This window comes from Passer domesticus, chromosome 1, assembly GCF_036417665.1.
Source record: "Passer domesticus isolate bPasDom1 chromosome 1, bPasDom1.hap1, whole genome shotgun sequence".
NCBI lineage: Eukaryota > Metazoa > Chordata > Aves > Passeriformes > Passeridae > Passer > Passer domesticus.
Window position 1 is genome coordinate 39,938,557 of NC_087474.1, and position 26,675 is coordinate 39,965,231.

Below are 26,675 nucleotides of genomic sequence, written 5' to 3' on the forward strand. Positions count from 1 at the left end.
AAATTTAAAAAGGAAAAGAGTTTTAAAAAACCCAAACAGACTGTAAAATGAATGTTACAGCTTCTTATACAAAGGCGACTCCATTTTCCAGTCTGCTCTAACAAATATGTATGGACATTTCAGCAACAATAAGATGAAGGAGAAATTTTCCATGTGGTTGCTTGAGTGTTTAGATTGATTGCAGCAAGATCTGCTCCACACTTCCATGCTGGCATGCTGTTTCTCCAACATACACGTACACATACACCTGCTCCACCTGCTCTAATTTCTGTTTCACAGGATGGAAGTCCTAACTTTCTGCTTGACGCATTATTTCTCTGTGAGATTTGTTCTTATTTTCTAACATGTTCTTGCTCTTTAGAAACAATTATTTTACAAAAAGATGAAAGGATAGCTTCCCATTTCTTAAGACAAAGAGGTGAACAAGAGATAATTACTTAAGCTCTGATGCAATTTATCAAAAGTAGATCACTTCCTTTTCCTTGTTTACCCAAATAGATGTTTGCTCTATATTTCTTCATTTTGGTGTCCTTTTCTATTAACTGTTTCCCCAGTTTCTGTAATTATGTTGTAAAAGTGAAGTTTTACAGAAACTAAAATACAATGGTAACTCATTGTTTTGCTTTCATAATAATCTGTACAAATCAAATTAACAGAATGTAGTTAAGTTTAATTAAAATACTGGTAAATCTTCAAAGATGGTGAAGGGCCTTGAGGGGAAGCTGAATGAGGAGTGGCTGAGGTTACTTGGTCTGTTCAGCCTGGAGAAGAGGAGACTGAGGGGAGACCTCATCACAACTTCCCCATGAAGGAATGTGGAGGGGCAGACACTGAGCTCTCCTCTGTGGTGACCAGTGACAAGACCCAAGGGAATGGCCTGAAGTTGTGTCAGGGGAGGTCTAGGCTGGATGTTAGGAAAAGATTTTTTACCCCGAGGGTGTTGGACACTGGAACAAGCTCCCCAGTGAAGTGGTCACAAAACCAAGCCTGACAGAGCTCAATAAGCATTTGAACACTCTCAGGTTCATGGTGTGACTCCTGAGGCTGTTCCGTGCAGGACCAGGAGATGGAATTTGATGATCCTAGTGGATCAGGATATTCTGTGATTCCATATATTATGGATCTTTTATGATTCTATGAAATATGCTATATATGGCTCAACTTCAGTTAAAAGCTAGCTCTTGTAAAGATTAAGACTCTCTCCTGTGCCATCACATCCTGTATCATGGACTTCTGGGGCAAAATCTGTTACTCTGTCCTTAACAACTCCATGCAGGATAGGATGAAGTGGTTATTTGTCATATTATTTACTCAGCTAAAACTTTGTCCTTACACATCCTATTCTATCACATACCATCTTTTGTAATTCTTCATCTTCATTTCCCAAGAGCAGAATAGCTATGGTTTTGTTTTATAATCTTCCTTGACGTTCAAGTTTTGTTTATTTATGATTTTGGGATGAAAAAGTATTCCATGGCAGGACTTTCCTAGAAGCAAGTGGACTCACTAGAGCAGAGAGTGACTATTGATGGAGTCCTGAAACTTCTACATTTTCAAAGCTTACAACAGCAACATTCATTTTGTAAATAAACTCTGTAAAGCTCCATAAACACCATAGTCCTGCTGGGTACATCCATCTGAGCCCAGATATTAAATCAAAACTTAAACTTGCTCTGTCCTGCCTTGCTCTACAGCTTTTGTGTCTCTCATGTCTCCCTGTGAAATACTGCCTCCTTACAAAAAGGATTTGATGTTACCATAAGGTGAAGTTTTTCCTAAAGGCTGTAAATGCTAGATCTGAAACAAAGAGGTTGGTTCTTATATGGGTGCTTCAATCAGATGTTCTGTGTGACTTGCACATGAAAATATTACAAAACTACTTAAAATTTGGAAGGCAGTTAGGAATTAAAATAGTTGTCAGAACTTGGTCAGTATGAGTGCTTGATCTAATTGTGAACCCAATTTTTACTGTGCAGTTTTTTATTGTGGAGAAGGATTTGCCAAGGCTGAAAAAGAAATTAATCTAACTTTCTCATTAAACCATGCTTTGAAAAAGATCATTAATTGTGCACTGACCATTCATTGTCATACCAATGACTTTTAAATTATTTTTCTTCAGATTAAGAAAATAGAGGTGACTAAAGACCCACATGAATGTTCACAATGCACATGGCTGTTTTTACTGAAAATGTAACTTTCATTGTTGCAAAAAAATGAGAAGAAGAGACTAAACTCTTCCTGACATGCCGGAAAATACTGTGTTCAAAAATATTCACAGTAAAAGCAGCTAAAATGCATTAAAATGTCCTGTTAGTTCTTTTTGTATATGTAATTCTTGCCATTGCTGGACAGATGATGCTATATGACAGTGGGGAACAAGCTTTTCTCAGTAACTCTTAAGACAGTAAAAAGTTTCAGAGCACCTGAAATAATGAGAAAGTCTCACCAAATGCAAATGACAGCTTTCATCTTCCTTTATGAAGCACATGCTCATGAATATATACATTTTTGCACATGTAGGAGCTCAAGTGTATCTGCCTTCCGATGAATGAAAGAATACGGAAATTATGTATTCAGAATTAGTTAGGAGTTTGCTTTATTTTGTTGAATTCTCCAGTTTAATTGAAATTCCCTTCCTGAGCTGGAACATTTCTTAGAGACTGCCAGATTTGAGAAGGGGGCACTGTTACCCCTTCTCCTTCCTTCAGAAGTTTTTGTGCTATTTAAGTACCAGTGTTGCTTTTGGTGATACTAACAGCCTTTTGGCAGTTCTGTGCTGTTTGTCTGCACAATCTGTCCATCTAAAGTAGCAGAGCATGAGAAGCTGATCTCCTGAGGGAACTCCAACAATATCGACAGGCTTGATTGACATAAAACCAGTCTCTCTCTTTCACCTCCACTGAACTCTTAGAGTAAATTCAAGGCCTGACTGAAGTGAGATAGGGTTTTAGCCATTGACTTCCATGGGAACAGAATTTGAACACTAGCAGCTACTGCCCTCTCCTAAGGCAGCCCTGAATATCTTGGCAAACGCTGTTTAGAAGCACTATCAATTTGATCCCACTTCCTTCTCAAGACTGAAAGCCAAGTTCAGCACTATTTATGTCTTATTAACTAGAGAAGGCTTTGGATGGGAACTGCAGCAAGCATTTAAATCTTCACCTTGAAAAATGGGTTATGGCTTAATGAACCTTGTTCAGGTTAAAGCAGTTATTTATTCTTGATATTTGTGTTTGTTGCTGTCAGGTAGAAGTCAATGAAAGAGCAGTGCCTTCTATCTTAAAGAGTTTATCAGGATGGAATAGCCTGAAATTTGTTTCAAGTGAATCAATTCTCACTTTTTTAACAGGAAAATAGCAACAGTAGATTTTCCAGATATGCTTCAAAATACCACATATGCTTAAAACTTAGAGCATGTCAAAACCATATAAAAAGATCTGCTTATCACTTCAAAATGTGAACATCTACAGATATCCAAATTACATTTTCTATTAAGTCAGAAGTACAAAAGGTGAGAGAAGAGGCAGAGACACAGGCTTTTTTTTTCAGTCCATGTGTTCATACAGAGGAAAAAGAGAAAAGTAAAAATGCACTCCATAAATTGAAGACTGTCTACATGGAATGGAAAAGAAAAGAAACGTAAAAATTTAAAATATTCCCTTTTTTCTTTCCTCTCTTTCTGAAGTATTTGGGGTGAAATATACCACTTCTACTGCAACCCATAAATATTATTCATCTAATGTTGATATTGTTTGACTAGTTTCTAAATATTTTCTTTTTTAAATTGATAACCAGGGTACCTAATTGTGATCCTTTTCTTGGCTGAAGTAATTTTTTTATTTTTAAAGTAGTTTGGAAATTTAATGAAACCATTAAAAAAGAACTCTTAGAAATAATTATGCTTTCATGGTGAAATGGGATGTGGTTTTTCTAGTATCTTCTGTTGCTCTGTATTTGACCAGAAAGAATGATGGTACTAATATTTGGGTGTATGTGGTCTTGGAAAGCCTAGAGAACCTTTCTTACAAAACATTTCTAAAGGGCTGAAGTAAACCAAGATTTAAGTTCTTCCGTGTACTTAGAGCAACATCTTTGAGCTCCCATAACTTTACATTCTACTTTATGTCCTGAAAGAAGAGACATAATTAATTTGCTGATATAGATATATATATGTTGGTGACTATAATTGTTTCCAGGTGTAACCATTAGAACCACTTCAGAGTTATTAAGATAATTTTCTGTCTTGTTTGATGCTACATGCCTGTGTTTAGGGGAAAAAAAACCTACAAAACCCTGAAAATCCTCAACCCAAAACCATCCTATATGGGCTCTCTCTTCCTGTCAGAACATTTTGTTTTGAAATTTTTACTTTTTTAATGTTGGTCAACACAGACTGATTTTTTCCAAAGAATTACCGTCAGTTTATCCTAGAGGAATATGATCTTCTATGCAGAAACTTGCCTCTGTAGAGCATTGTCCGTTTCCACCTTCTTTCCAACCTCCTGAAAAGTCTATACAGTATTTTTTTTACATTTTTTCTAGATGGGGTTAGTAAAGTTGTTTGGTAGCTCTGTTCGATCTCAATCAACCTTAGGAAGCCACTAATTAACAAGTATGAGGTTGTCAGATGGTAATGCTGGAGTGGGGAATTCTGGAAATGGTAACAGCTTCCTATTTGTGGTTGGCTAATATAGAGGGAGAGGATGTGTAGATTTCCTAGCTTGTTAAATAAACCACATCACAGTACATGGGCTAACACCAGATGTGTTCATTAGCAGATGATCAGGGCATGTGTAAATATCCATTGTGCAGATGATTTTTGCATGGTCCTCCTGATGGTATCATATGTTGCTTGGTAGTTGTTCAGTGCTTAAAACAAAAAGCTTTTGAAGCTTCAGATGTGATGTTTAATAGGCCTTTCTCTAATGCTGGCTTAGCACCTGCTCCTCCCTCACAATCACATCAAAGTGAACTCTAAGTAAGCACTCTGAAATCATGAAGCATCATGCCATGGAGTAAAACCAGTGAAAGCGCAGGGCAATCAGCCCTGTGAAGTCTCTCCATCTGCAGAAAGAATCTCCATAGCCACCTGGATGCTTTTAAACCTTCATTATTTTAAATTTCAAATGGTTGGCTGAGCATTGCTTCTAGAAAAATCCGATGTAATAATCAAAGTTGGAGGTGGGGAAGGACCTCTGGGGTCACACAGTCGAGCTTTCTGCCAATAAAGGATTGTTTCCTGCAGGTCAGTTTCTAGTGACCTTGGAAATTACTAGCCTGGTAAAATGGTAATGAAAAAACAAAGCTGTTATAGCTTCAGAAGTAGCCAAAGTGATGCTGTCCCAATGCAAAATTGTGGTTTTGATGTGAGAGTCTCTCCATGCATTGTTTCTTGGTTGCAGTTTTTAAGTTATCACAGTTTTAATCTATACTTTCTGACCCATTTTGAACTGGCTATAATCAGGAGGGTGGTGGAGGTTAACTTGTTTTAATACCACATGCACTTGTCCCTTAACCAAATCATAATTTTTATTACAAATAAATAAGTGAACAACTTGATTAGCTCCCCCCACCCAAAAATTTTCTTCATGTCTCTGCAGTTGTATTCTTTCAACATTTCTAGCCTCCCAGAAACAGGAAATGGGAAGGAAAAAAAAAACCAGATTTTTTAGTTTTTCCATGAAAACTCTTGGTTAATTAATTACAGACTTATCATGCCTGGGAACTCAAAGATTCCTGAAGAGACTCAGATGTGACATATGATTTTAAGGTTTCTTTCAAACAGGCCAAATATTGGTTTATTTCTCTGCTGATGTAGGCAATAAAGTACAACCCTAACACAAACCTAAGTGGGTAGAATTCGGCCCTCCTTTTAAGGATGAAGCAGGAGAGACAAGCTCCCACTAGCACAGTAATTAAAATTTTGGCTAAAAAAATATTTTCAGAGTCTGTGAAAAGCTGGGTAGATGGGAAAGAGATCCCAAGACACCAACTTCCTTTCCTGTTGGGCCCGTTTGATGTGTTAATTTCTTCTCTAGGGGGCCCTATTGTGGATTGCCTTTTGGGGTGTGCAGCGCTCTGTTTATCCTTTTTCCTGGGACTCTGGCCCCTCCTGACTATTGTATTCATACACCCCAGATCTCACTTGGAGAGGAAAAGGGTTTTCTCAGCTGCCAAGTTGCTTAAAAGAAGGAGTTAAGAGGAAAAAGAAAGCTGATTCGGCTGGGCTTGGCAAAAGTTTCCATTTAATTCTGTTTAGTGAAATTTTTAAAGGACTGGATGTTGAGAAACACCAAAATAGTGAGAACACTTATTCCTTAAGCAAGTTCTTGCAAAGTTTTTACAATTAAAAACAGAAAGCTGCTTTAGTAGAGCAGTGTTTATCCTTGCACTAATGCTGGTCATGAATACGTGTCTAACTTAGCTGGAACTAATGCCTGACTATACTGTTCCACTACAGCAACTTAACATTCTGCGTAGGCTGATTATTTTTTCAACAATATTTGCTAAATTCTTTTAAGGGCTGCCAGTATATATTTTTTGAAGCTTAGTTAATAAGAACAGCTGCCAGTGGAGTCAAGGCTAAAAGAGGCAAAAAATATCTGCAGAAGGCAAGATTTTACTTCAAAAGATCAGTATTACAAAGCACTACTGTTGCTGGTATAATCACTTTCTTTGGGGGGGATGCTAATATAGACTGGGTTTCTTGTCTTCACAGCCCCCACTGAGCCTTTGCTGTGCAAATTTGCTGATGGAGGGCAAAAGAAGCGCCAGAATCAAAGCAAATACACACAGAATGGAAGGCCGTGGCCCAGAGAAGGAGAGGTAAGTGCCACGTAGCAATTATTTTCCTGGGGTTTGGCAGAAGTCAGCGACAGACCTGGAAGTCTACCTTTCAGACTGTGAAGAAATCAGATTGCACACAAAATGTAATAGTTTCATACAGAAAAAGCCATGTAAGCAGTGGGGAGATGGAGGTTTATGATAATGTGCAGAGTGTAAAGTTACAGGAAAGTAGAATTTCCAAGCTTGGTGTGGAACTGTGCACAGCCTGGTCCCACTGTGAGTACTCTGCAGGCAGACCTGAGCTGAGGATTCTCTTACTGGTGAGCCATCAGCAGCCAAGGTGTGCCTTTTACAAACCAAATCAATTTGCACTGAAGCAACTCAACAATGTTATTTCCTCCATCTAGTTTCTGGTGGTAGAATATCCTTAGGGAATATGAGAGCTGTTCCAAAAGAGAGAGATGTGCATCCAGATGTAGGGTCCATGTAAAAGTTTTCCGAAAGCTTATCTGAGCTGAGCTGTTCATTCTGTTCAAGACAAAGCAATTTACAGTAGCCTCAGCTGCATCATGTATACAACATTTTAAAATAAAGTAATCTAATGGTTGCTCACTGTTCTGCTGCAAATAGTCTGTTACTGGAGTTTCTTTTCTATTTTCTTTTATGTGAAGTGACTCCAAATGAAGGTGAAATAAGAAAGGCATTTTTTTTATTCTTCGAGAGTGTTTACTGTTTTTGAAATATATTACCAAAAAAAGACTTGAACAAATAAGGTAGATCTACTTACAGTTCTTTTTATACATGGTGTTAGCTATGAAGGCTGAAGGACTTGCAAGTATTTCTATCCTAAACAGCTATTCTTTGTGTTTATGATTAAGCCTTCAAGGAAAAAAAAAAGTATTGGTCTCAATTGTGCTCCTCTAGAATGCAAATTGTGGGGGCAGTGGGGGGAAGGTGTCTCTTTTCGGGGGTGGGGGTGAGTGTTGCTATGTTTACTGCAGTTTTACAAGGCAAACTGAAAAAAAAAAGAAAAAAAGAAAATTATTTGCTGTTTCTGAGTTACATGTTTCTAGAGTATTTCTGCTTTTTCATAACTACTTGATTTTTCTAGCTGATACTTTTCAGACCATAGGTTATGGTCTAGCACTATTGGTGAGCTCCCAAAACAAACAGAAAGGCCTTTTGAAAGTGCAGAAATTTCTCCCACCATCCTGTGGTTGTTCTACATGGCTCCAACAGCAAAGGGTCCATTTTTAGCTCTGTGGCCCGAAAAATCCCAGTGTGGCAGACACGTTTGCTACAGGACGTTGCAGCAGTCTCCAAAGGCTCATTGCACTATCTTACACCGTATGTCTCAAAAAATTGAGTTATCTTCTCAGGAGCCATTATGGTTTGTCATATTGAGGAGCAAGTGCCCAAAAAGTACTTCAAGAAGTAGACTCAGGTCAGCCTATACATAGCTTGAAAAACAAAGATTTATGTGTAGGAGACAACAATAAGGTCAACAATCCATATTTTAAAGGCCTCTAAATCCTTGTTTAAAAAGTAAATGCCATCATAGCTGTTATCGCTGCTGTTTTATACTTCCTTCAGTTCAAATCAATAATAAAAGAGAGTATAAAGTTAAAAGCCAGCAAGTCACCATTATGCCTGTGGCCTCAGGGCATCAGCTTATTGCATCTTGTGTAGTTCATTTGTTGCTAGTGGAGTGGTGCCTATTAAGCGCAGTGATATCCTGGTGACCTGGAGGCAGGGTGTGGTTGGTGTGTTTGCAGTATCAACACTTAAAAACTGATTTTCAGTGCTGGATGTCATAATTCTTGTTGTTGATCACAGTAAACTACAGAGCTGTTGTCATGGTATAATGTACAAACATGAAAAGATGGTAAAGACACAAACTCAGAAATATTTCGGGCTAGATTTTCTCAGATTTTGTCTGTTTACTAACATCTGGTTAATACCTTGCTGCACTTGGGGTATTTACTACCCAGAGCATCAAAAACAAGAATGCATGTTCTCTTTTAGGGTCCCTCATTTACTGAATTTCTTCCCCACTGTTAATTTTCTTATTTCCAATGTAAAATCTTTCTGTATAATTACTCTTTTATTTCATATGCAATAAGGTTTTTCAAACTCTTTGTCCTTTAACAATCTTATTCTAAAAACACTGTACCATTCCGTTGTTCTTTAGGTAGCAGCACTTGAGTAACCTTCCTACAGTTACTTCTGTAGGTTTTTATTTCTTTTAATTTCTTTTTAAAAGAACAGGCAGTAAGTAGTGAAAAACAACTGATCTATGACAAGTGTCTTAGTTCTGATGACAAGAAGTAACTTCACCTCTGCTCTTTCTTGGTTTCTTCCCCAAAGGAAAGTATTGAAACAGCATCCAAGAGATTACTCCCTTAGTGTTCCCACCCTGGCCAAATCCTGTGGTATCCAGACCAAGATGTATTTTGGCTATTGTTCAGATAAGCCTTTGCATTCTTGAACACTTTCATGAAGGGCATTTCTAAAACCTCTGAGGTTTAACCAGCATTAGCACTGAGCGTGCAGAAGGATTATTTCTCGGAAGGGCAGTTCCCACAGAAATGACAGCAGCAGTTCTGTCACTGGCCTCAAACTTCAGCGTGCCAAGTAGAGATGGACAGCTGTGCCCAGTACTCTGCTGTAGGGAGGGAATGGCAGGAGATTTAGTGGGGAGGAGCAGGTTTGCTGTAGTGTTATGTCTCTGGTCATGCTGTTCTCAGAGGTTTTGCTCTCTTTTGTGGAGAGCTTCTATGGAATTTTATAAGACAGGATTTCTTCTGTTTTTTGTGAAGTTGTTAGGTCATACCGCAGAACGCAGAAGGAAATCTTATTCCTATCTTACATCTTTATAGATTGCTTAATAACCATACAGAAATACTTTGATTGGCTGCTAAATTTCCTACCTTTTTAAAGTCAATTATTTAGGAATACACTGAATTCCTTTAGGGATTTCTGGGAGATCGGGGGTGGGGGAGGGGGGTGTGGTGGGTTTGGTGCTTGGTTACTTGGCCAGTTGTAACCAGGGAAGAATGCCAGATCGTGAATAGTGCTTTCTAGTCCTTACCCTTACACTCTTGTTTGGAGTCTCAGGAAATGTTCAGCAGATTTACTGAGACATTTAACTGAGTATTTGTAATGGTTGACCAGTTCTAGACTACAGAGCTGAGAGCTTATATTAGTGATGGCTTTATATAAGGCTGTCAAATTAGGCATCTAATAGACAGGTGTAATAAATGTACAGTGAAACCTGCAAGTGTTAGAAATATTTGCAGTGAAATTCTGACCCAGCAAGTGACATAATTTCTGCACAAAGTTCAGTAATTTCATTTTTTGGGCTAGTTTCTCCTCATACTGGTTTAATTAAGCACTCTGTTTCGAAACTTAACCTGACAAAATTATATCGAGATGGTGATAGAGGATAATCATATTCAAATTCTGTCTGTAAAATATTCTATTCAATTTACCTTTAAATTGCAATTGACAAGTCTAAAGGTGGGTGACATAAACCTCCAAAATTGTTTTAGTAGAAAATGCACCCAGGGAATCAAGTGTAGTCACAAAATGAGATCAGATTGGATTAAAAACTGCAACATAAATTTTGCAACATAATCTTCTATTGCAGATTTAATGAAACCTTGTTTTAGTTATTCAGAAATAAAGTCTTTTGATACATGTATTAAAGAGCAGGTTTATTTGAAAATTACATGGTAGACAGGGAGAATTCTGCCTAAAGTTTATTACTGTTTTCTAGAAATTGTAGCTTTTCTACATCTGGTCAACCCATTGTGATTAAGGTTTTTTTAATGGTCACAGTATTTTGAACTCTTTCATATTTCATTTGCAAGTTTCTGTAAAATTTGTGCTATTTAAATAGTTGCATTGTCTTGTAAGAGAGTACCACCCTTACACTGTTGTTGCATGTATCACAACAGTGAGATGAAGCATTAAATGCATTGACTTTGGTTTGATGTCTATAATGATATTCAATAATTGCCATTGACTTTGGTCTGATGTCTATAATGATATTCAATAATTGCCACTAATAATTCTTCCATTGATTGTTTTTTTGCTTCCACAATCTAAGTCACATTTTTTATTTCTAAAGAGCCAAAATTTCTTCTCTTCCTCCTTACTCTTTTCTCCTTTATTTTCTTTCAAGATCGTTTGTGAAATATCCAAACTATTAAGCATGTTTTTAATTCTTTCTTTAAAAAATAAAATGACCTGTTAGTTTGGGAATGTTGTTTTTGTAACAGTTTCTCTTTTTATCCACTATTCATTACAACTTTGCCTAATGCAAACAGCAATTTAGAGAGAAAAACATACAATAGTTAATTGTAGACACTTCCCAATTTTTTTATAAAGTCAGTACCAGTGAAGGGCTGAAGCAATTGATCCTGGTGCCAAAGGTCTCTTCTTTACCAGCACATGCATTTAGAAATTATCAGTAGTCCTGTTCCAGGCTTTTATAACTCAGGCATGGATTGTTTTTATGCTTCCAAGGAGATAGGTACTCCTTAGTTGTGTTCCATAATCCTGAGTATCTAGACCAGTAGCTTTTCTTATACCTAGACAAGTAACTTTTCTTTGCTGTGAGAGTCGATTCCCAGTTCTGTCAAGATAAGCACTAGTACCCTCATATGTAAACCACCCACAAAGACATTTACTTCATTTATTTAGCATGCCTGTAAGTTAAACGTTGGCACTTTGCATGGGTATTTTCAACAAAAGCTCAGTTTACCAAAGAGAGGCATTGAACCTGAAAAGAAGCCCTCTCTCCAGAGGGAGAAAGAGCAGGGTGAAAGATAACTGGCCAGTAGGTGAAAAGACCTAGAATAATGACACAAGGTGCTGTTGCTGTGGGCAACATTTTGAAAAGATGCTTCAGTGGCACAATTACCAAAGACCAGTTTGGATTTTTAGCTTATAAAGTACACAGAAATATTTTAAACCAATAGCCTATGTGAAATCACTGTCAATGCAATCAGGATTTTAAAAGGGCTGTGGTCCAGTTAAAATAGAATCAGCAGTGTACCTGTCCTTAGAGATCAGTTTTCTTTGTTTTCATTTTAGCTTTGAATTTCCTTCTCTGGTGAAAAATGTCATGCCATTTGCCCTGGAGATTTTCTGAAAAGTTGGGTTTTCCTCCAAATTCAGCTGCTCTAACAGTGTTTTCTTAGGCAGAATAAACAAATGTTGGAAACAGGAAAAGGATGTACCTTTTTCTGTTGTATCCCCAGCAGATATCAGGAGTGCTGCCAGCCCCTACAAGGCTTCCCAGCTCACTGCAGCACACACCTGTAGTGTGCCAATGTGAGTGTAATACACAGCTGATACAGCACTGGACCACACTCAGAGCAAAATGGGGATGCCAGATCCCCAAAAGCAGATAATTCATAGACCTGAAGATGACATGATTAAATGTATTGACTGGCTGTGGAAACAGAATAGTTGTGCTATATTATATATGCTCTCTTTTGGTTTTGTTTTGTTTGGGGGTTTTTGGTTTGTTTTGGTTTGGTTGTTTTTTTGGTTTTTTTTGTTGTTTTTTTTTTTTTTTTTTGTCAATTTTGTAGTCTTCAGCACTTGTATTTTGACTAATTAGATGAGTTGAAGTGGGAAGAAGGAGACTCAATCCCAAGAACAGAAGCTGTGTATGTCAGAATTCCATTCCAGCTCTGTAAGACAAAAGGGTTTCTTGTCATTCATTTGGGTATCTGAATTTGTTATTGTGTTTATCAGAGCAGTCTCTGATGTTCTGAGGTTCATGCATCACTTCCCAAGTTTGGCATCTGTAGTATATACTTTCCTCTCCACAACACTTTTCCCCTCAGAATCTGCAGCTGCTTAAAGAGCACACATCACTGGGAAATGCTCCATTCCTTTCATATGCATCTAGATATCTAAGAGGTGTCACATTTGTATTCTAAGTTTCTCCTTCTCTAAAAAGGAAAGATGGGGGCAGTTATTCACTATTAAAGAAGTCTTTCTAATAATGTTGAATATTTCTGTCAGAACTGTTTAAATAATCAAAGAAAGGAATTCTGCCAAGTTAACTTTACTGGTGACTGAACTTATTTTATAAAATCAGTATTTTGCATTAATCTCATCTGGGTTGATGATTTCTTTTCCCTACTCTCTTCTTTCTTCAAAGCATTTCAATAAGGGTATCTTCTGTAAGGGCACAAGAGATCCTTGTGTTGTGATGCCTGGCAGATATTAGTGATGGAAACAAAATAAGTACAGGAGTCTGAGTGTTGAAATTTCAATTGATTCCACTGTAGTAGCCAAAAGCATGCCTTGGGATGGCAGTGAGAAAGGGTGAAGCTCTGAGTCAGTGGAGATTCGGAGGAGAGACTTATCTTTTAGTCTAACTCCCACATCAGTTCATCACTGAAATCCCTTAAGTGCAAGTGTACAACATTACCTTTCCAAATTTCACCTTACAGAGGAGAAATCCAGGGAACCTTCTGCTTGGAAAGCCCACCACATCCACGGATTTCATCCTTTTATAATTTCTAGGCTTCTCCATTTTTTCCAATGGACTGTGGCCTCCTGCACAGCCTGAGATCCTGGAGTGGCAGCAGCCTGCCCTGGCAGAGGTGCTCCAGCACTAGGCAGAGGCTGGCCAGGGCAGGTTTGAGGAGATGATGTGGAAGCCTCACCTCTGAGGAGGAGGAGTAGCGCATCTTCTAGCAGGTTGATATTGTGGTGAATTTTTGCACATTGTGGGATAGACTTGTACACTGAAAGTAGATATGGGGATATGATGGTGAAGTTGTGCATGAAAGCAGCTTCCCAGCAACACAGGAGATGCTGGGCTGTACTGAAGATGCACAGAAGAAATTGGTCATTTATGGATATTTATGTTTGCTGGAAGACAGACACTGCACTGTTTTTTTCTTGTGAGACATCACAGGGATTAGGTAGAGAAATAATAAACACACTTAATTTCACATGATATTGAAGATCAGATAATTTATGTTCAAATGATAAAAAGGAGGGGGGAAAATGTCAAACCAGAAGCAGAACATCTTGTCTTTGCCCATGGAAAAATTTTCACAGTAAAGTGTTGAACAAAAGGCCTTCAAACTTCCTGGGGAAACCCTTGTTTTCCAGATGCTTTTTGATATTTCCTTCTCTCTATTGAATGAAAGAACTTAAATTTAAAGACAGGTGCAGACATCAGTGAAAGAGATTCTAAGAACAAGAGATTCACTTGTTCTTAGAATCTCTTTCACTGATGTCATCAGTTAGAAAACTGCAGCAAAAAAGAACGAAAACTTTCATGCTTTCCACATGTCCTTTAAGTCAATACACTTTGTTAAAAAGAAGAGATAAATAAACTCCTGTGGTTTAAGTAATCTTTTTATTAAAAATCAATATTTTTAATACGCTGAGTTAATTTCTTTGTCACATTTCTGAACAGATCAGTAGTTATTAAGAATTACCTTTATTTCTATTAGTGTGTTTTAATTCAGTAGCTGAGTCTAGGGCCATTATCTGGCTGAGTGGCATGAAAATTATGTGGTTCAGTTGTTCCTTAATAGAAGATTTATCTGACAAATACTTTCCTAAAGTCACATTACATCATCAGTGCCACTCCCCCAGGTGCCATTTTATCAGCAAGTGTTACTACGAGAAGAAAGAGCAAGACCCTCTCCTTCTATTGAGACATGAGCAAACCAAAAGGCCCAGCAGAAAACAGTCTGAGCACTGCAGAGGGCTGCTATAGAGGCATCAGCCAGTGCTTGGTGTATTTCAGCCTGTATTAGCACTATGAAGGCTATATTCAATTCTGATTTTAACAGAATGAGCTAGACTACTCTCACACAGAAGTCTGAGGCCAACCCTAATATTCTGCACTTGGTATTTTTGGAATTCCTGTTTGTCTGCTATGGAGGAAAGTTCAGATAATTTTCCAGTAAGTTATTATTGCTCATCAGTTTTTATTCCTGATGAATTAGGATGCTTCAGACCATAAATCTTTGACCAGTCCAGGCTAAGTGCTGCCACTCCTGGGCTTCCAGCCAGCATAATTTTGTGGGGAGATATTATACAACTTGATGAGGAAGAAGTAAATAGTCCTGTGTTAGCAGCTATTTGAAATAGCAGCTGTTTAAGGCTATGCAGCAACGGGGGATATTAGCAATATTACCGGGCCAGCCGCAGGTGGTTACCATATGCACATATTGCCACACGCTGTGTCCTATTTGTCTAATGTGAGACTTTTCATTTACTGTTAAATGTGATGGTGATATTTATAGTGGTCACTGCTGAAGGATTTGAACAGATTCTTGTAATCTGTCTCCATGCAGGATGGATATGGGATGTGGATAAAGAGGAGATGAGTGTCTAGCCTATCATATTTTGTACTCTTCAGGATCACAGCTGTGTCCCCTGTTCTTAATACCAACATAGACAACTGGGTTTGTGTAGTTTGTCTGCATGGACCCGCACACAGGTCTGGGTGTGATGGGATTGGAGGACAAGCTGAGTTCCATGCCATGACCATGTGCTCAAATACCCATGAGAAAAGTAAATGAAAGCAGCACAAATGTGTTTGCAGGTCTCATGTAGACAGCAAGTGAAAGAGCTGCTGTAGGTTTTCATTCCTGCACCTTCACTCTTATTTATGTCAAAGAAACTAAAATATGACCAGTAGTTTGTTTTCACTTTTCCTCTCAGATCCACGTACTTTGTTGCCGTTTTATTCCCAGTCACTAATGCTAGCTGCTGGATATAGTGAGCCCTGACCCAGCAACTCTAAGGACAACTAGATCTAGAAACTCCTTAATTTAGAAAACTTGAATATGTCCTTTCCCAAGAAATTATAATGGATTTTTTGTTAGTCTGAGTAGACGTGAGATGAGAGGTAAAATGTAAACACCTCAATTTAAAGGGAACATCTTAAGTTATTTTAAAGAGTATTAAAAAAAAAAAGTTAAAATTAGTTTTTCTGTCCCACTAGGGCTTGTACATCATATTTAAGTTGCAGGAATAGAAAAAGAGACCAATAACAAATTTTATAAGTGTCGAAAAGAGAAAGGAAAGCAAGACAGTATGTTTCCTTGAAAATGTATTGCAGCCAAAAAGTTTTCTTTTCTCTTTTGTTTGGAAATTTCTACATCTCCTTTAGTAATTAATGCAACCTTACTAAACAGTATAATGTGCTGAGCATGCATAAGACATAAGAATATAAAACCAAGTTAAGTAAGGGATTACAATTTTCTAAGCTAATTTATTTTTTACATCAAAATCATTAGCGGGTTAGGTGTCCCTAAATTCAGTTCTCTGACATTTAAAACTTGCAGAAATAGCCGTTTTACCTTTCTTTGTATTAAATCAATACTTCTTTCAAAAATAGCCGCGTGTACTTGGACTTAGTCTCCTGAATTATCCTTTGCTTGGGAGAGACTGCATACTTTATTAAAACAGTGGCATTTTCACAAAGCAAAATGTTTGCCCTAACATCTGCTTAAAAGAATAATGAGAGAAATATACAAATTTAATAAGGACATGAGCCTTTTTTTGGCAGCATAAAGTAGTGTGAAACCTGGTCTTTCACATCAGAAATTATTTTTGGCCTCTGGAAATTTGGACCACCTCCTCTTAGACCAGTTTGCAGCTGCTGGGCTAACCCAGCTCTTCCAGGAGTGCTGCCCACTGTCCGCCTCCTCGTCACCAGTGCATTTACCCTGGCTGCTCACCTGCCTGCCTGGGAACCAGCCAAGCCCAGGCGCTCTCCTGACCTGTCTGCGCAGCCATCTGGAAGGGGGCAGGTGCCATTATTCAGAAGTACTTTGGTAGATGGCTTTAGGGGCACGAAAAGCTCCCAGCAGGAGCACAGACCATGCCACGTGGTTGGTAAAGCATCTGTCCTTGAAGAAAATGCTGCCCGTCTCAGGCAACAAGCATAGGATATGTATGAAAAATGAAGAGGAATACAGTGTCTTGTGGTGGGATGGTGCTGTGGCATTTTTTCAGCTGCTCCCACAGGGAGAGCAGCACTTTGAGCAATAGAGTTTGTCTCCACTGTGCTTCATACCCTGCACAAAGGACAACTTCTTTCCATTTCTCGGTACTCTTGGTAGTCTCACATTGGAAAGCATTTCACAAAGGGAGGGATAAAAATCGATAAGGAAGGCAAAAAGTCAAAGCAAATGCAGTACGTGGGAGGAGAGATTGTCAGTTCCATGTCTTTAAGTAAATGCTGGGGGGAAAAATAGGTCTTTCCTGCATGACCTTGACTGCTATCTTGGAGCATAAGGTAGAGTGCTTAATACTCTCTGCAGCCCAGCTTTCTCACTGCCTTTCCTGTGGTACCTGTGGATATGTCTGCTAACGGTGGCAGTGATGACAGTTGTTAGCTGGACAATGTTTTGACACTGCCAAATTCTTTTGCACAGGTCACGGTCTGCCTGGTGGTAAATGGCAGAAAAGCTCTGTGTAATGCATTAACAAATTCTTTTTCTGTCCAGACCTCTGAAGTATTTTAAAAGCCTTGTTTGAAAGCTCAAGCTTTTCTGCTTCACAGCCCATTTTTTGTTTCTTGTCTCATGGTAATGAATTAACTCTTAACTACGAGTTACACCTCACGGAAGCTGTAGGCAGGGGTCATACAGAGTGTGACCTTTGTAGGAAAGATGAGACTCCTTCCTGTGAAGCTCTCATGAAGTTGGCTTTGGAATATTTCCCAACCATCCATCTCACAGGCAGGAGCAGGATTTGGGCCTGTCTTGTTATAGTGAGTAATCAGCTGTAAAATCATTAATCTCAGTTGAGTTATTAATTGATACTGGTGCAAAAAAAAAACCAAAACCCACCATTTTCCCTAAATGTTGTGGAAAGATGGCAGCCAACACACTGAACAGATCTGTTCCTCAGTGATCTCTCAGGATGGGGAGGTACCCAATCTGTCCATGCTGCTTTTGGCCATCTGAGCTTCCCTTGAGATTTTAGATTTCTGTTTAAGTTGCATACAGTTTTTATTCATATTGCCTTTGAATATGTTTCATATCTTTTTTTTCTTTTTCCTCTTTTCCTTCAATAATAGTAAAAATCTGTTTTTCTTCCCTAACTATGTGCAGGCTGGCATGGCTTTGACTTACGATCCAACAGCTGCTATACAGAATGGGTAAGAAATGCATGTTTTCTTATGTCTTTTTAAAAATTATTTTGAATGTCATCTTCTGTTTTCTCTGTCTGTAGTGAAACCTTTTGAAAAGCAAATCCACTCAGTCATATTTTTTCTGAAGCATATAATGCTATATTGTCATGTTCTTTAGTTTTTCTTTTCTTTTTATGCCTTCTTGTTTGCAATATCCATTTGAATGGGAAGTTGTTTTTTCTAATAGTTTCCATCTCTGTTTGGCAAATGTTAGTAGATGTCTTTTTAATCTCTCTCTGTCATGAAGTGGAAACCAGTAAAGTTTCCCTTTACTGACTTGGCTTTTGTTAAAATAATCATTGAAGATTCCAAAGTATTTGAATAATAGAGCTGTTACTTCATCTGGGGTTCTTTCTGCAGGCTGGCTTCCTTCCATGTCATTGTCTGAATAAAAATGCTAGATAGGGAGAAAGCCTTGAATTAGTGTGTGAGCAGATGGGATTTAAGGGTAATATTCGGAGCAACACTCTTCTTTACTTCTCAGCTACCATTTGTTGACACAAGGAATTAATTTTTTTTTTCCTCAGACCAAGCAGTGAAATTACATAATCATATTATTTACCTGCATGATTACTTTTCCAATTATTTCATAAACTAGAAAAACATATCCTTGAAATTTAGCTCTCTTTTCAGCTAGGTTAACAACAATTTGAAAAGAGGCAAGTTCATCCCTGAACTCTTTGACAGTCACTCTCTGATCAGAGAGATGGATGATATGATTATCAAATTCCATGCATACTCCCACCTGTGTTCTCCAGCTGAAGGGGAGAATTTACTGATATAGAAAAGAATGGGTTTATTTGTTAAATATGTGTTAGGGCACTGCTAGTTGAAGCATTTAGGAAAAAAAGCCCTAACATATTCCCAGTAGTTTAAAAAAAATCAATAGTAATAGTCTATTTTGCTTAATTTTCCTTTACAAGGAGTAATTTTGTAGGACTTGTGATATTTCTGTGTTGTGGAGGAAGAGGCCAAACACAGAAGAATAAAGAGCTTTTTTGTAATTGCGGTTTCAGAATTCTCTGCTTCTAGTTCCCTGTTCTGACCTCCAAATGAGTCATTCTTCTTTATTGTCATACTTTTCAGCTGGTAAAACATTATAATCTATAAATAAAAACATCACTGGTTCATAATACTCCAGTGTTTCAGGTAGACAACTGGCTTCTTTTTTTTTTTCATATAAGTTCCTGCATGTCAGTTGTGTGAGTGTTTTGGAAACCATAGTTTGAATGACCCACTGAGACTAACATGATTTTAATTGAAGAAGAATTCTTTTGAAGTTATGAAAGTTATCTCAGAATCAGACATTATTTATATCAAAGAACACCTATGGTGTTCAGGCTGCTCACATGGTTTGGTCACTCAAGTTGCCTGAACATGCTGTCACTGATCATTGGATAAAGAAGTTGTACCCAATGGAGAATTTCAGTTCTGCAGTTTTTTAAGTATTCTTTTATTTTTAAGGCAAGAAATAAATTAAATTACAGTACAATCTCTCTCTAAGAGTGACAATTAATTATTACTTTGACATATGTCTTTTTCCTAAAGTGTCAAAATATTTTTTGTTTTATCAGGACTAAACCGTCATTCAAAATGCTCTTGTGGTGAGATCTTGATTGTGTACAGTATCATGAGGATCACCAGGACCCTTTTGGTCTAACAGGATTTTTTTATCTCCCCACAATAATCTCTACATATCCTATAGTTTAAAGTTTTTTTTGTTTTTCATAAGCCTCTTTACTAGCAAGTGCAGTGTAAGTGTAGCTCAGGAATTTTATTTTAATAAAGTCTGGGAGCACCATGATGCTTCGCTTGTGAAATGTGTACATTTGATTTGTTGCTCGCTGACACAAGACGCAGGCATCGGTGTGTGGCCATGGGGAAAGAGACTTAAAAGCTCTTAAACTCTATGAAGTAACACAGGTTAACTCAGCAAAGGGGAATCTTCCTCATGGGAAGGGCAGTGTGGCACACCCACCCTGTGCTTAAAAGGCAGCAGAATACTTTGACTTTAACATGGGCCAAGCCACTAAGTTTTGCATGGAGCAATGCCACCCAAAGATGTGTAAAACAAAGGTCTTCTCCTTGTAGCATTCAGCTGGGGTCACCAGTGCAGAATGAAGTGAACAAGAGTCTGGGGATGAGAAATGTAAAGATACCAAATCAAGGTGATGATTCAGAAGAGTTATGAACCACCAACAAAATTTAAAAAGAAATACTAAGTGCACATGCTGACGTTCACTAGATTTCTTTATAGGGTTGATAGATGCATTTGGATGCATCTAAGTTGCTAAATCCACACAGGATTATGTGGAGGACAGAAGCCTACTAGAGAACCGTGTCTCTGCAGCAGGTGTCATGGGGTGATATTTAAAATTCACAGTTCCTTAAGAGGCATGGATTATATTAGGTTTTGAGTTGGGCCATAACCAAACCTCAGGGAAGAATCTGGACTCTTGTTTCCAGATGAAAAGGTAGGTTCTTATTGTTCATGGTGTTGTACTATCACTTTTATTACCATAAAACTGCATATTTGCCTTGAAAATCTATAGCAGATATAAAACAGGTTGTGAGAGAGTATCTCATTAAAAATGACTATGATTTTTTCCTCTGCTAAGGAATAGATGATTTTCTTCTGAGTCTATTACATTGTAAAGCTTGATTCTCCATTTCATTATATTGTTTTTATGCCCGTGTAGCTTGGTTTAAGCATCCAGTGGAGTTACATCAGCATAAAACTGCTATAATGGAGTGGAGAATCCAGCCCATAGTGTAACATAGCATTGCAGTATGAGGTACTGAAGATATGGTAAGCACACACTTCAGTAGATAAGATCTTTTCACTTGGCAACCACTTTGCCCTTTTTTTTTTTTTTGTTTTATAATCAGCCTTTTCTGAATTGTATTTACAAAGGTACTCAGGCTTTATTTTGGGGAGCAATGTGCTTGTTGTAATATGCTATTGATTTTTCAGTTTGTGGCATTAACATTGCTTTAGTAGTTTTATGCACTCATACAAGGAGCAGGATAGAGGTCTTGTACTTGCACTGTAAGGAAGCTCATTTAAAATGTTCCTGAGGCTGGAGTCCTCCTGGCCATTTGACTAGATTGTGATGTGCTTTATCAGTTTAGTGCCTCATATCTGGGGGACAATTTTGTGCATTTGCTGGCCAATGGGCTCAATATTCAGATACGTCTGTTCCAACTCCAACATCTGACTGTGTGCCTTGTTGCAACAGAAAATTGCTGTCTTGATAATGCTTGGTAATACTCTTACATTATGTGAGCCCCAGGATACTATTTATGAATCTAACTTTTTCAGTACTGCCCGCAGGCACGAGGCATGAGCAAATGGTGTTTATTGCAGTGCAAATAGGATCTTGCTCTCATGCAGATTCTGTCTGGAAGCTTGCACATTCCCCAATAGAATGGGAACCATATGGATTTTTTTTTTCCCAGTTTTTGGCAGGGAAATAGTGACCAGACACTGCAGATAATGCAGTCCCCAAATGCAAAGGGAGGGTTGGTGTAGCAGAGGAGTATGTGCTTTGTCTGTTAAGCAACAGAAACCATTGTTAAAGCGCTGCCTCTGTGTGCCTGATGAGGTACTGGAAATTTGCTTCTTTTTAACATTGCTTAAAAATGTGTTCTTTTGAGCCTCTTATAAACCCCCCTTCAAGAACTTGCAGGAGCATCTTTTTGCCTACTAGTGATGAGTTTCCCCTTTGCTTATGGAATCTAGGCATGCCGAAAAAGTCTATTTTTAACACAAGGGTGATGTCCATTTTGCCTTGCCTTTACCACCTGCATTCTTGTGCTCCTAGCATTGGAATTGCAGCTGAGGAGCAGGGACATTGTCTTGCACCTGCAAGAAAACTGCACAGACCAAGGATGTAAGGATGCAAACTGCATCTGCAGAAAATGCAGCTGAGCCTTCTGGAAAGCTCTCCTTAGAGCTCACAGGTCAACTACACCACAGAACCTACAGCTCTCATAATACCTAGTGCACCGTACTGGATACACTGTGTGCATTTTAATGCCAGGAAACTTGGAGGCACAATTTAATATACCTAAGAAAAATCAAAGGCAGTATAATTCCTAGCTCTTTCTACTCCTCTTTCTGATGTAGATATTCTGATGACTAAGTTCTGCATTCCCTTGAATGAACTTAAAGCATACATCTTCTACCTCATTTCACCTCTCTCTAAGCCTAAAGAAAAAAAAGAAGGCAAAGCCTAAGACTGAATATAGGAAGGTCCTCAATTGCAAATCTTGCTGTTTTGCTGTAGGGTTTGTGCCAAAGCAGGCCACTCTTATGTTTTTGTTCCCCTTTTCTTTTATTAGGTCCCCAGCATGCCACATATGGCAGTCACATATGAGGATATTAGCCCATTTGTATGTAAAGGAAATTTAGGGAGATGCTTCAGTATCCCATGGGTGAGGGCATGTTGAGCTCTCTTTGTCAAAGAGCCCTGCCCTGACAGCAGATGACTCCAGCAGTGTGGTAGGTTGAACATCTCATACCTCAGGGTGGCTCTGCTTGAGTCCATCCCCAGCAAGGACACCTCTATCCTCACCACACCACTGTTCTTCACATAAGGCACAGACATCCACATCCTTTACTATTAGATCCTTTTGGCCACAATTGGCCCTGAGGAAAGAAGACCAGCCTTTGTCTCTTGATGTAAGAAATTCCTGCAAAATAATTTCTTTGCAGCCTGTTGCAGTGGCTGAGATTGTAACACTTGATTTATTATTATTATTTATTATTATATTATTTATTGTTATTAAAATTGAAAAATATGAACTGGATTTTCCTGCATTGTCATTTGCAGCATCAGAGTTTCTTCCTTTCTCTTCCTTGATGCCCTTGTGCACAAATTTTCCCAATATAGCTGAATGTCCTGGTGATATGTTTTATTTGACGCTTTTTTGAGAGCATTCCAAATGGTGACAGATAAATGGTATTGGCAGGGGTGTGGGAAGGCCTGTATTTTCCACATTACCATAGTATATATTCTACAGGCTTGTGTACTATTCAGATAAATGCATCTCTAAGCTGAAACTGAAATGGCAAGCTGTCCGTCAAATTCTTGCCTTAGCACACATTTTCTGTAAATTTGTTAGTATTTGCTGGGATTTATTGGAGAGTTTATTCCAAAGAGTCAGCACTATTTCCAAACTGAAAGTTGTTTCTTCCCTGTACTTGTCTTTGTCTGAGTGGTTCATATGTAGTTAAGGGTATGAGCTCAGAATCAATGCTGGGTTTATGAAGAGAATGAGAAAAGAATAAAAAAATAATGTGTGATTTTCTGAAAAGGTTTTTTTGGTTTTATATTATTTTTTAGTATAAAAGATTTATATATATTTCTATACAGTACACATTTTACCCATAGACTAAATTCTCTCAGTCTGCCATTGAGTATTTTCATTTGTTGCACACAAAATTTCTTAGTTGACTCACTGAGCAAGAGCATAGTCCAAGTGATTTCTGTTTAACATTAATCTGGGATTAATGTTAAGATAATAGATAATATGCAACATGCTAGTGCCATAGATGATTCTGCCTAGCAGTATAAAAATCCCTTCTCCCTCAGTGTTGTGTGAACATAATATTTGGTATAAGCATGGGGATACAATTGCCTCTAAGTTCTCATAATAGGATATATATAAAATTGGGCAAAGGCACAATTTTAAAATAGTCTCTGTGTGAGCATTGTGAGGGCTGATAAATGGTCCTAAAATAGCATTATATTTCTATTAAACAAAAAATCACTCAGATGCCACCTGCTGCTTTTGGCATTTTAAAATCTGATTTGGAATAGAAAGAACAAATGATTGCTTCTCTGCTTCCCTCTCCCCTCCTAACTTTGAATGTTTCTGCCCAACGTTCAAAGAGAGCAGCCTGTTTTTCCAAGGCTATTGGTTGAAGTCAGTAGTTATTTGAGCCTGCATCCAGAATGAATTCATCCAGTCTGAACTAGACTGATTAGTACTAAATCTGTGATGCCAGGGTGATCAGGAAATAGAGCACTTGTTTAAACACCAGTAATGATTTTTTTTTTTTTTTTTTTGTTGCATAGCTCTCGTGGAAAGCTACTGTTGATTGCCTCAGAGTGGGGAGGGCAAAAATATAAAAAGAGAGGGAATGCAATTCAGTTCACTGTGCAGAATCTTCTGTTACTTCTTGGTGTATCCCATATGAGAAAGATCTACACGAGGTTTAAATTGTACAAAAGAGCACTGCACATGAGTGTTTCTCTCAGAGTCCAAAATACAAGCATTTAGACAACAGTAAAACCACAAACATTCTTTTTTAAGCAATTTTATTGTTCTGGCTTACAGTTAAAACTGCAAAAAGGTCAAATGCAAAAATCTTTACAAGCATACACATATTAAGTACTAACACAATCCAGCAGTAGTGATGATATTTTTCAAGTGATAATTTTATCAATAATTATTAACCCATAGGGAAGGAGAAAGAATATAACATTTATTATCGTCATGCAAGAGATGGTGCAGCTTCTGTTCATAGCATGCAACAGTGGAAATAAAACTGACTAAATCTGAGATTTTCCGTGCTGCCTGGGGCATTTAGCCTCATAATTCCTGATACATTTCACCAGAAAAGGGGGGTTTTGCTCTCTGCATACATGAATACGAAAAATTCAGCCAGAGTTTTTGTAGCCACCCCTCAATAAAATAATTCAGGCATGTATATAGAATATGTTGTTCTCAGCACTGAAGCACTAGGATATGAAAAGAAAACAGTACCCTGTGTAAAAATGAAATCAGTGATGTTGTCTTCAATATTGTGTAAGAAATTTCCTTTCACTAGCTAGCGCCCTGGAAAATCAGCTGTCTTTGCATCTCAGATAATTGCTTCTTGTATTGTGAAGTTCTATATTTGTGCTAGTTGAAGTGAAAAAAAATATGCTTTGTGTAAATATTCCTCCTCCTTTCCATTTTCAAGATCTGCTCAATGGAGCCATCACATCATTTTTATTGTGATTTTGGAAATAGATGGACATAATTACCTGGGTAGACTATTTTTCTCTTTGCCCAGGAGGCAGTGAATTATTTAGTCAGAGCCTAAGTAGTCAAAAGGTTCAAAAACCTCTCACTTTTGTTCTTTGTTTGCAGATTTTATTCCTCACCGTACAGTATTCCAACAAACCGCATGATTCCACAGACATCAATCACGCCATTCATTGCTGCTTCCCCTGTCTCTACATATCAGGTACGTCAGATATGCACTTGTCTACTGTGTTTCCCAGTTAATGTTGTTCTGGATGTGGATGAAGGCAAAGTGTGTACCACAGAAAAATGTGAGTGCTTGCACTCGAGTCACTCTTGAAACAAAGGGCTCTCTAGGAATATTCTCTACAGCAGTAATGAAAGCCACTGCAGTTCTTCATTTCAATCAGCTTCTCTGATAAACAACATTTTGCTTAATTTCCAATTGACAATGCCAGAAGCCTATCATTCTTATTGAACTGTTTCCTCATTTTGGCTCCCCTTCATTAGCCAAAAGTTTTTTAAGTGTGTCCTTTTAATAATTTATGTTGACTGCATTATATTTCAACCTTTTGACCCTAGCTATATTTTTTCCAGTAACTACATCCTTTAAAAGTACTCATTTCTATCCAATAATCCCTGACAAAGCAAATTACTTGTGGATAAGTGTCCTCAAATCGTTCTTTAGTCTGCTACACCCCATGTCATTCAGAATTTCTCTTTTCAGTATATCCCTCTCAGATCTCCACTGGGAAATTATTGTCTTGTTTTGGCTTTTTCAGATGGAGTCAAAACCAGATTGTATATTTTTATTATTAGCCATTGTCTGGGAACTTAGCACTTCACAGAAGCTGGTTATTGACTATACATTTTCCAATTTAAGTTCTCTCTTGTGCCATCAGTGCTTTTCCAACCTTGAGTCTTACCTGAAATAAGCTACCCAAGCTTTCAAAGCTGCATGGTGGGTTGTTTTTAATGTTAGGGTTGGTTTGTTGGGGCGGGGCAGGGTGCAGATGGTATGGTACTGCTAACAGGTAATTCTGAGAAGTTACTCTACTTTTAACTTGATCTTCAAAGATAGATGATTCTTGTAATTCTTTTTGTGTTATTTATTTGAGATGGCTATGTAGCCAAAAGTTGTTTTGGTGAAGTAAATTCAGTAAATTTCAGTAATGGCAGCACCAAAGCGTCATCAATGCCAGAGATATACGCTGCATTGTGTGCAGCTCACATGCAATTTTCTTGGTAGCAAAGCTGGCTTAAGCCATACTACTGCCCATTCAGGCCACTGAGTTCAGGCCACCCAGCCACTTAATTTCATCACTGCTCCACAGTTCACAGTTGCTCCCCTTTTCCCATTCTGGTTTGAACCATTGCAGCAGTTTGTGGTTTCATGCATTTGCACCAAAACCTTTTTTTTTTTTTTTAACCTGTATAATTTTCTTTAGATAGTTTGCAGTGTAAGCCCAAAGACATTTACCCTGGCACTGTGAGGGAGCTGCAGTGGTGCAACAGTGGGAGCAATGAGCAGCAGCAAGCTGTGACGGCTCTAGTGTGTTTTAGCTCATGGGGATTCCCAGCAGGAGATGTTGTAGTAGAGGTGTGTTCACATATGGGTGTGCTGGTTTTGGTTCTAAAGATGTTTTGCTGAACTTGCTTTTCAACAAAAAAATAG

General features: G+C 38.1%; 1 protein-coding gene across 10 annotated transcripts in view; it reads left to right on the forward strand.

The window, feature by feature from the left end:
- RBMS3 (RNA binding motif single stranded interacting protein 3) overlaps window positions 1–26,675 on the forward strand; it is a 704,594-nt gene that overhangs the window by 607,672 nt on the left and 70,247 nt on the right. For all 10 annotated transcript variants that reach the window (XM_064415155.1, XM_064415140.1, XM_064415145.1 and 7 more), the window contains 3 exons: window positions 6,719–6,825; window positions 17,904–17,950; window positions 25,127–25,223. In XM_064415155.1, coding sequence (XP_064271225.1) covers window positions 6,719–6,825; window positions 17,904–17,950; window positions 25,127–25,223 — 251 coding nt within the window. The remainder of the gene's footprint in view (window positions 1–6,718; window positions 6,826–17,903; window positions 17,951–25,126; window positions 25,224–26,675) is intronic.